At 43.1% G+C, this 11,303-nt stretch overlaps 2 protein-coding genes across 4 annotated transcripts in view; one reads left to right on the top strand and one right to left on the bottom strand.

Annotated features, from left to right (window-relative positions):
* SLC39A11 (solute carrier family 39 member 11) overlaps positions 1–2,039 on the bottom strand; it is a 393,771-nt gene extending 391,732 nt beyond the window's left edge. Inside the window, exon 1 of the mRNA XM_072990764.2 lies at positions 1,946–2,039. Within this exon, the coding sequence (XP_072846865.2) occupies positions 1,946–1,959 (14 nt within the window). The 5' untranslated portion in view covers positions 1,960–2,039. The remainder of the gene's footprint in view (positions 1–1,945) is intronic.
* A 1,941-nt stretch (positions 2,040–3,980) lies between these two features.
* Positions 3,981–11,303, top strand: part of SSTR2 (somatostatin receptor 2) — a 62,127-nt gene continuing 54,804 nt past the window's right edge. For all 3 annotated transcript variants that reach the window (XR_013541062.1, XM_020806731.3, XM_020806729.3), the window contains exon 1: positions 3,981–11,125. The gene's annotated coding sequence lies outside the window, so the exon portion shown is untranslated. The remainder of the gene's footprint in view (positions 11,126–11,303) is intronic.

The following is an 11,303-nucleotide window of genomic DNA, read 5'->3' as shown; positions in this document are numbered from 1 at the left end:
GGACGCCTGCCAGCCAAACCAAGTCTGGCTGAATACTTGGGAGAAGGCCTGCCAGACTCCACAGCACCATGAATGGGGGAATGTAAGAAGGGGGGATTCTCTAGTCTATTCCTGTTGAGATCCTATGAACCATCTCTGCTGCAACACTAATTTAAAACAGGTCCATGGAACAGTCATGGACAAGGACCTTCATCGATAGACATAAATAAAGGGGCTGCAACCTTGAACTTAGGGAAAGATGTACCTGTAGGTGTTCACTGGGCAATGTTAAAAAGTGTTTTAGAACTGTTTAATGTAGGATCTGTTGATAAATTCTGATTCAATAAATCCTGTTTGTCTGAGTAAAACTATGTCTCATTATACGGAACAAAGCATGGAAGAGGGAAATCTAATTGGATTCATGGTAGTGGAGATGGGGAGTGTTTCATACCGCTCCGCTTCCAATTCAGTTTACACATTCTTTACACATTGTTGTAAATTCAGTTTACGCATTCATACACATTCTTGCTGGTCCATGTGAGATGCAATCCATTAATTGCCAGCACTCCATCTTCCAGGAAGCGAGTCCGATGGTCCCAAAATCCTAATCCTTCGCATTGGCACCACCTTCATAGCCAGTTGTTCACCCAGAACATTTTGCTGTCTCTTTCTATTCCTCTTCTGAGTACTGGTAGGATGGACGAGAAGATTATCTGGCCCCTCAAATCCTTGAGTTTCCTTCTCGGAGCTTCAGAGTCTGATGTGATCCCTTCATAGTTCATCTTGGCTCTATCATTTGTTCCCACGTGGATGAAAAGAAAGGGATATGCATCTATCAGTTTTATTACACACCAACTTGCTGAGATTTTGTAGCAAGTTATGCTTCTTGCTGATTATCTCAGCTTGTGTATTTGGAGTGCAGTCAATCCAGAAATCCAGTTCTTTGTTCCAGTTTTTAGGAGGAGCCCATACAGAGTTCTTCTGCCTGTAACAATGAGGAGGGTTGCTGTGTGTTGGTGTGATATCCTGCAAAATGCTCTGGAGACTGAGACAATTATTAAAATTGTATTTATTTATTTAAAATATATCTATACCACCTTTCTCCCCAAGAGGATCCAAGGTGGCTTACAGTTCTGGGCCAAGACATTGATTGTTCTTAAGGTCATTGAAGCATTCTCTGAGTTGAAGACCTCCAAGTTACTGCAGGGTTGGGACATCTGTAGAATCTTGGTCAGATGGAAGAGTAAGCCTGTGAAGGAACCAACTCCCAGATTCAGTGTGCTGCTAGAAAAATTTGCAATATTGTTGTACGTCCATGGTATTTTTGTTGTGGTGTTCTTGCTGGTGGATCTCTCTGCCCAGACACAAGATTCAATTGCACAGATAGGCCATCTCCCCACCCTCCATAATTTGCCCGGCCTCTGTGTCCATGCGTGGGTGTGATTTGGGCAGCATTACCTGTTCAGCTAGCTATTAGTAACCATTAATGAGCTGTCACTTAGCGGAAGCCCAAACTTATTGATTGCCTATTTGCTCACAATTAAGAGAAAAGGAGAATAGTTGACTCTGGTGAGCGGACTGGCCTAGAGAGTCAATAGCACAGCTTGATAATTGGATGTTTGCTGCAGTAACATCTCTTTTGCCTGTGATCTGCCTGTCTGTTCTAATCTAAACAAATGCTATGCTCCCATATCACTAAAACACAATAGTTCTGTTTTGCTGTATCCCTCTCCAGCTGTAGACATGACAGAGGAGACTGAAATGGCAGTAATAGTGAAGCAAACATACATACATGTTAGAAATCTTAAGTTCATACCATATCTGCCCTCCTGTTCACCAAGGACAGTTTATACTTGATGGATTAGTGTGTAAACAGAAGCCAGGTAACAGGGACATTTAAGTGACGTAAGTCGGCAATCCTGTACTTACTTCGCTGGGAAATCCCACTGGATTCAGTGGGACTTACCTCTGAGTAAACATGCAGAGGATAGCGTTGAGAAGGTCATCTTTATAAAATGCAGAGTCTTAGTTGTGCAATCCAATCTTCTGTTAGCTTTTCATTCTCTCAGCTTCTGGCATGTTAAAGGAGCTAATGAAGAGAGGAGGCACTTGAAGAGGATACAGATTAAGTTGTGAGTCAGAGATATTCCAAATGGCCTTGACATTTTTTTAAGGGGAACTGGAAATTGCAACTGTTAAGAGATAAACATGTTAATAAACAAATATTAGGATTCATCACAGTTTGTAACCCAGAGGCTGCTTCCCAGTATAATGCAGATTCCCAGATATCCAACAACAGCTCTCCAGCCATTTGATTAAAAAGAATAACTAATTTTGATGCTTAACTGAAGGCTAGACTGAACATTACAGTGGCCTTGCCATTAGGCGGAATGAAGCAGCTGCCCCTGTAGGAAGTGTCTGGGAGCAGTGAGTGTCTGGGAGATGGTGAGGAACAAATTTTGGGGTGACATTCAGTTGGCTCTGCACCCTTTAACTTAGTCTGCTGCTCTCAGGAGTAGTAGAGAATATTATCCCTCTCTCCATCATAAGGCTTGAAGAAACAGGATTCAGCTGCCAGCCCAGACAACTTATGAGGTGGGAGGAAACACCTTATTTTTCAGCTCAGGCAGCCAACTGTCTTGAGCTGGTTGTGACTAAACATCGGCCCAAATCCTGTTGCTACCCATAGTTAGGCCTGTTGAATCAGTGGGGATTTGGTGAGTCAATTCCTCATAAGTTACATTGATTATTAAAGAATGCAAATAGGGTGCTTTGGGGCTGAAAGGGTTAACCCTTTCCTTCCTTGCTGTGGTGCCAAGGAAAATCCTTTCTCTGAAGGTGTTATTTGTCTTCTGAAGAGATGTACCACTGAGGCTGGGGCACCTGACCCCTCAAAGTAAGTGCCAGAAAACTCTTGTGTTTCCGCCACTTACATCTTCATGCCAGGAAAAGATTCACCTGCCAAATTTCTGTTTACTAGCCTGCTGCAAAGGCCACATGGTTTTTGAACACAGGAGTGTGGTTCTCCAAATGTTTTTGTTGGACGGCACTACCTGTCAGCCCTAGTTGGCAAAGTCATTGATGGGGAATGATAGATGTTTCAGTCCAGCCACATCTACAGGACCACACATTCCCCATCCCTGATTTTCGACAATAGCAGTGCTTGACTGGGATACTGAACCAACTCACTACCACATATAGTGGCTTTTACTGGTGCGTGAACGCACAGAGCTCATGACGAGGGTGTGGCAACTGGGGCTTGGCCCCTGGGCATCAAAACCCAGCAGGCATTGATGAAACCTTGAAATGTGTCTACTGGTGAATGTTCAGAAAACGAACAACTCAACACCTCTCAGCCCTATTTACTTCCACAGGGGAGTCCCAAGGTCTCTCACCACTTGGGCAGGAAGCAAAGCATTGTCCCCAGCAAGATACCATTGCAGCATCACCCATACTGCATGGGTGTATTGCGTGTGAGAGGAGGAGATTGTAGTAGTAGTAGCAGCAGTGGGGGGCTCTCCATTGCACCAAAGAAAGAAGAGAAAAGGAACGGGCCAGTTGCTAGTGGGAGGATCCCTATGGAGAGGAAACGCTACCCAGGCTTCTGGACATGCCTGAGCTTGGGCACGGGTTGGAGGTGTAGCAGCTGGAGTTGGGGGAAAGAGGAGGGGCATTGGTAGTTCACCGGCTAGAAAGAAGGAAACAAAGAAAGGTACTGGTCCTTCTTCTCTTTATTGGAGGCAGACAAGATTGTCCCTACCCACCATGCTGCTGCAATTTTCTTCCTTCTTGCAGAATAAGCAAGGGCACTGAGCACAAATTTTACATGCCACAGCCATGCTGGTCCTCATGCTTGGCTGGTAGGACAGAGGACAAGCACAAAGCCATTATGTTGTTCCTTTCCTTTCTTTGGAATTATAAACTTTATCTTCCTGTTTGTGTGTGTGCGCACACTCATGCACCACATTGTCTTCCTCTTTTCTTTTCTTTTTGGAGAGTTCATGTCCATGGTTCGGGCTCAAGTGAGTAGGAAATGTTGATGCTTGCCCTGTTTGGCAGAATTGCTAATTATTATTTGAACACACACATCTCAATGATTGTATAATCTTAACAATGCAGGTGATATATTTAATCACTAATAGTGGTGGGGCTGGTGGCAGAAGCCTTATCTCAAGTTGGGAGTGACGATAAGCAGTGTTGCAGTTGGATGCTGGAGAGAACAAGTCATTCGCTCTGCAATCAGGGATGGTTTATGGCTATGCCTTGGCCCTTGAAAGAGGTAGCAGGATGAGTCCTTGCTTGGTTTAAGGATACAACCCTCTGCCTCCTCACTTAAAAGGAAGCTCCATTATACCAAGTGTGCAGAATTGGATTGCAATAAACCTCTCAGTAGCTATGATTCATTACCAGGTTTGGAGGCTTAAAAAAAAAAACAAGCATTCTTTATAGTGAGTTGGTGAAATCAATTACAAGAAAGAGATAAGGACCTAGAGCATAAGATAAGAAATTAAAGGCATAATAAGCAAGGGCAGGGTGAGGGTAGAATCTAAGAGAAAACCCAGAAGCATGCAAAAAGTCCACATTTCTTTCTGACAGGCTGAGGCAGAACTGGAGTCAGGGCTGGCAGTGTATAAACTCCACCACTTTGTGATTAGCAGGGATAATGATACCATCTGTTACTGCCACCCTCAGTCTCCTTTCTGAGCTTGACGACAATTCACACACACGCACGCACACACACACACACACACAGAGAGAGAGAGAGAGAGAGAGAGAGAGGCTGTGCGTAGTGGAAGAACATGGATTTTTCCCCATGACCAACATATTATTGTCAGCTGACTCTGCTTAGAATTGCCATATTCCAGTTATCTGAAATTGGATATGCTCATTTGCATATTATGCAGATTAGACCATCCAATTTGAATAATATACGAATGTGCACTATGTGCTACTTAATGTGGACTTTTCATATGATCCACATTAAATATATTAATTGTTGCATCGTTTTTCTACTAATGTATTTTAGTCTTGGCATCGTCTGTATAGTAACTGTCGATCCGAGAGAGCCAGTTTAGCGCCTCGGTCAATACAGTAGGACGATGTAAATCCAGATACCTCCTTAATCACTGAGCTTATGTGGTTTCTTTAGGCTTGTCAGTATTTCTCAGCCAAATCTACCTTATATGTTTTTTTTTAAACAAAACATGGAGAGGGGAGCTAGGTAAAGCAGCCATATACAGTATATGGCTGGTGCATGTAAACAAATGATGACATTTTGCCAAAGTGCATTGGCTATACTGTGGTACCCTTGTTAATGGGTTTTATTTTGCCATCAGTTTTCACTGATGGTGAACCTCTACAGATCCATGAGAATATCACAGGAACCCCGCAAAAAAAGGCACACTGTCACCGGATTTGTGACTTGCAGAGAACAAAAATACAGCAGAAAGTCAGGGTAAGCTATAGAAATGGAAGAGAGGAGTGTGGCTTCCTTCAGAGAGGCAGGTTGAATACTTTATTATATCTAGAAAATATTCTCGCTTTGCCATTTTTGACTTTTCATAGATGCACATGCAGGAAAGCAGATGCCATTCCAGCACGCCATCTGCTCCCTAAACCTCCAGCCCCATTTGCTGCGGTTTCATCATTTCACTGCTGTGTTGTATTAGGAATGAGATTCATTGCAGGGCTTGAAATTTTGCTTTTTGGACTTAAGTACCCAGAACCCCTCAGCCAGAACAATCCGTCACCTTCTTGGGTGGATGATCCCGGGAGTTATAATCCAAGAAAGCAACCCTGGCAATTGCTGCTTTCTAATGATTGCAATATATCTGTTCCCCTACTCACATTTACCGAGATCTAAGACCTATTTATTTTAGTAGGACATATATCTTGAGTAGGATAGTTCAAGGAACCATAGCAAGACAAATACATGTATAATCAGTTGTTCAAAAAGGCATTATAGATAGAAAGAAAACATGCTTGACTGTCTGGAACTTCTTTCTAGAAATCTTAAGATTAAAAGTAGCAACAACAGCAACAGAAGCCACTGGTAATGGTGCGGCTAAAAAATACTGTAAATAAAATTAAAAAATAAATAAAATAAAACAACAAGCACTAACGTCTACTAATTTATACTCCCTCCCCCCCCCCCGTTGCTGTACATTTCCACAAGGCATCATCCACCTAAACTTTCAGTTAAATAATTCCCAGAAACATGTGGGAAATAAACTGGAACATAATGTTTCTGGAAGACCATAAATTATAGGCTCACTTGTTTATAGAGTTGTAGAACTTGGAGGGATCCTAAAGATCACTGAGAGATACTCCACCTGGTAAAACAGGAAATGCAGCAAGATGCATAATGTCAGAGCTTTGAAACCTCCTCCTCCTTCTGAGTACAGCTCCCATAACCCCCTACCAGTATTCATTGCTATAGGTTAATTGCTTTCTGTGCACTGCCTGTATAGAAACAGTGCAAGCAGCCCTGAAAACAGTTTTCTTCAAATAAAGTACATTTTTGCTATTTTCAAAAGGACAAATTCTCATAATCGCAACATGTGCCCAGTTCTGTGGCTGATATCTCTGCAGACGGCTTTGCTTATGGACCAAAACCCTGTTGCGCAGCTATGCATGCATAATATAAAGCTGCAGAAGCAGTAGAAGAATTGCAGCAGGGAAGAAATAATATCTCCAAAGCATTTTCACAGGTGTGTCACACAACAGTTCCAACATAAACTGCACAACCAATTATAACACCATGGTATGAACCCTGTGGTCAATTGGACAACCAAGATGTGATCTGCACAATCGGTGGCCAAAGCTCTTGCAGCCCACACAAGCCAGACCAAGCACTGGGAATAAGGGTCCCCCCCCCATGCTTTTGGTAAGTCAACTTCTGAGAAGCCAGTTGGCCAGTGATTTTGATACCCACGGTCAGTTTGCAGTTCTCTGGAAAATTTCCACCATTCAGCAGACAACAAACAAGTTGCCACTAACACAACGATAATCATGTCTTTAAGAAAGCAAAACTCAGATAGCGCCCTCAAATGCATTGAACAGTGTGAGTGTGGGATCCAGTAAAACACTCTGGCTGGGTATTGTAAAGAGCTCAACAAGAAAGTTTCAATAAGAAAGTTTCAATAGTGAAATGGAGCTTATAAGAAGGAGTTAAATTCAAGATTCTACCATGAGTGGACCCCATTAAAATCAATAGACCTAAGTTAGTGTTGACTAACAGAACCATTCATTTCAATGAGTCTACTATGGGTGACATTAATATTGGATTTGCCCCATGTGGAAAAGGAGGAACCCCTTTCTGCATACCTTCTTTAACAGCCAGGAGATCTAATACTTATCATGTGTGGAAATTTAAGGGGTGTGAAGGGGCTTGTGTCTTGAACCCATAGGCATTACAGTGGAAATATTTGTATTAAAGGATGGAGAATAGCACAATTCATTATCCAGGCATGCTGTATGGCAGTGGTCCCCAACCTTGGGCCTCCAGATGTTCTTGGACTTCAACTCCCAGAAATCCTGGCCAGCAGAGGTGGTGGTGAAGGGTACTGGTATTAAAGAGTGGTCAAAATCCTACTGTGGTTTTATGCCAACATTGTGTGACTCGTGTGTTCAAAATGCAGGCCGCAAATGTAAGTCAGGAGTGCAGATTTCAAATTCTACTTGTGGGGGCTGTTGACCTTTTTTCCCCTTTTCTTTTCTTTTTCTCTCCCCTCCCCCAGTTTTTGTGCTCTAATGGAGGTATTTAATCAAGCCTTTTGTATTACTTAAGGATCACACCACTTTATTTATTTATTTTTAAATGGCTATGTAGTTTTTCATTTTCAGGGGGAAAATAGTGTTGATAAAACTTGAGGGTCAGATGCATGTCTTCTCCTCAGTTTCCATGGGAACGTTTAGTTAAAGAAGATTCATGAGAAGACATCATTGTGATAAGTGCTTTTCCCATCGCCATCCTGCTTCGTCTACTGCCACTGGGAGTGGAGAAATGCTGAACATTTTTTACATGTGGATCCCACCTTTCCTCCATTGTGCTCAAAGTGGCATACCTGGCTGTCCTTCACAGTTATCTGTGGAGGGGGCATGGCAATAGGGTATCTGCCCCTCAGGTGTAAATGTGTGCATTGTTTTATCAGCCATATTGTAGTGGTGTGTGCCATGCACTCAAATTATGATAATGTCCAACTGTGCATGTTGCCCACTGCTTTTGAAAAAAACTTTTGCAAAGGTACTTTTTTTCCACCCCTCCACTTTATCAACACAGCAAGCTCATAATGTAATGTTGCATGCCTGTCATGGATTAGCAGGCAGAAAGGCATCTGTGGCAACCATCCATTGACAGTAACCTTTAGCTTGGCAAAATCTGTGTGACCGGCACCAGGCTGTTTGAATAGAGTGATATTTTTGATTTCTTGAAGGTGTTTAAAAAAGGAAGGAAGGGGAACCTGGGAAACTACAGGCCAGTTAGCCTAACGCCTGTTCCAGGGAAGATAGTGGAAAGCCTCGTCCAAGATAAAATCTTAAAACACATAGAAGAACAAGCCTTGCTGAGAGAAAATCAGCATGGCTTCTGTAAGTCTTGCCTCACAATCCTTTTAAAATTCTTTGAAAAGGTCAACAGGCATGTGGATGCAGGCGAAGCAGTGGATTTTCAGAAGGCGTTTGACGCAGTCCCACAGCAAAGGCTGCCGAGAAAACTCCACAGTCAGGGGATAAGAGGGCAGGTCCTCTTATGGACTTAGAATTGGTTGAGAACCAGGAAACAGAGAGTAGGTGTCAATGGGCAATTTTCACAATGGAGAGAGGTGAAGAGCGGTGTGCCCCAGGGGTCTGTCCTGGGATGGGTGCTTTTCAACCTGTTCATCAATGACCTGGAGACGGGATAAGCAGTGAGGTGGCCAAATTTGCAGATGACATGAAACTTTTCTGGGTGGTGAAGACCAGAAGGGATTGCAAAGAGCTCCAGGAGGATCTCTCCAAACTGGGAGAATGGGCAGCAAAATGGCAAATGTGTTTTAATATAAGAAAATGTAAAGTAAGTAATGCACATTGGGGCAAAAAAACAAAAACAAAACTTTAGTTATCAGCTAATGGGTTCTGAGCTGTCTGTGACGGATTGGGAAAGAGATCTTGGTGTGCTGGTGGACAGCTCAATAAACGTGTCAACCCAGTGTGTGGCGGCAGTGAAGAAGGCCAATTCCATGCTAGGTATCATTAAAAAGGGGATTGAAAATAAAACAGCCAACATTATATATACAAAACACTGGTAAGACCGCACCTGGAATATTACATACAGTTCTGGTCATTGCACCTCAAAAAGGGCATCATGGAACTGGAAAAGGTGCAGAAGAGAGTGACTGAAATGATGACTGGGCTGGGGCACCTCCCTTATGAGGAAAGGCTACAGCGTTTGGGGCTCTTTAGTCTAGAGAAAAGGCACCTGATGGGGGACATGATTGAGATGGAAAAAGTGGATAGAGAGAAGCTCTTTTTCCCTCTCACGCAATACTAGAACCAGGGACATCCAATCAATTTGATTGTTGGGAGAGTGAGAACAGAGAAAAGAAAATATTATTTACCCAGAGTGTTGTTAGTCTGTGGAACTCCTTGCCACAGGATTTGGTGATGGCACCTGGCCTAGATGCCTTTAAAAGGGGATTAGACAGATTCCTGGAGGAAAAGTCCATCGCAGGTTACAAGCCATGACGGGGATGCATAACCTCCAGGCTTAAAAGGAAGGTACTTCTAAATGCCAGATACAGAGGAGGGGTATCAGGAGACAGGCATCTAATTGTCTTATTTACTCCCAGAGGCCTCTGTTGGGGCCACTGTGAGATACAGGAAGCTGGACTAGAAGGGCCCTTGGCCTGATCCAGCAGGGCTCTTCTTATGTTCTTACGTTATGAAGGTGGGTATAGAAATGAGAGAGATGAGAAGAAGGGATTCAGGAGTGTCAATACGAGGGCAGCCCGCTAGAAGGGGAAGTTGGTACCCAAATGCTAAATAGATTCTGTTAGAAATCCAGGGTCCTAATAGTGGTAATGGTAGAAGGAATTACATTTGTAGATTTCTCATTATGACAAAAAAAGCAAGGGTGGGGTTTCTGTTAACAACAAAAGCCACATGTGGGTGTGGCATGCTGCTTGCCTTCCACTGTGTCTGTCCTCCACCGTACTTTCCTTTTCAGATGAGAATGAAAAGATGAGGCCTGCCCTGGGCCAGAAGCATTTAGAGAGGGTTTGCGGAGATGTGAATGTGAGCAGGGAGAGGATCTGGGAGTCTTCCTCCTCTGTCCCCCTTTTGCTGCTTAAAAAAACAATTCCTTTCACTCCGCTAGCATCCCATTGCCCCAAACGTTAGGATTGTCACTTTAAACTAATTCAAAGCTGGTTGAGAAATGGCACACTGCAAATCTAAATTAAATTCTCTCCTTGATGAATGTGTGACGAGAAATTGGATTGCGAAGTCTTATTTCCAATTTTATTGCGCTTAAATCAATAAGAGGGGGGGGACTTCTTGTCAGTAAAACAAATTAGGTTCTCACCAACATGTAAATAATAAAAGTTGTTATTCCACGCTAATACTGATAAGGGCATAGTGAAATTGACTCTCTCTCTCTCTCTCTCTCTCTCTCTCTCACACACACACACACACACACACACACACACACACACACACACACACACACACGGGGGGGGAGGGAGAGAGTCTGGTTTGGTGGCTTTTTGTCCTCCACATGAGGTTTCTACATGGTAAAGCTTTTAGTCAACACTGTTGTGTATACCCAGAGACTAACATTACTGGACTGCAAACAGGATCCGCTGCCAATCCCTACAACGTTTGGACCCTGCCACCCACAGCTGTTTTGTTGCTGTCTACTAATCTGGGTCTGTCTAATCTGATGAACATAAGCAAACCGGTGAGATGGAACAAGAGCCACTGCATAGGTTATTCTCTCTTGAAGAGGTGGCGCGGATCAGGCCAAGGAAACTATTGTTCTCCTATTCAGCTTATAACGGAGATAAGTAGTCATCAATATTATGAAGTATCAGGAGACCCTCATTGTACCTGTATAGGAAGAAAACCAGGTCTGAGCCTTATTCTGCACCCCAGCCTCACCATTTGCCAGGTATTGGATGAATCTAACTACACTTTCTGTTCTTCCTTCCCTCTTTTCTAGTTACTTTTTAGTTTACTATAAAGGGAATCTTATATTTTGCCAAGAGGTTTTTGTTTGTGTGTGTGTGTGTGTGTTTTATACCATTTCACATTTTTTCCATGATGACAGTCTCCCCGTGAGACTATAA

This window comes from Pogona vitticeps, chromosome 2 (genome assembly GCF_051106095.1).
Source record: "Pogona vitticeps strain Pit_001003342236 chromosome 2, PviZW2.1, whole genome shotgun sequence".
Classification (NCBI taxonomy): domain Eukaryota; kingdom Metazoa; phylum Chordata; class Lepidosauria; order Squamata; family Agamidae; genus Pogona; species Pogona vitticeps.
This window is presented reverse-complemented; position numbering and strand designations above follow the sequence as displayed.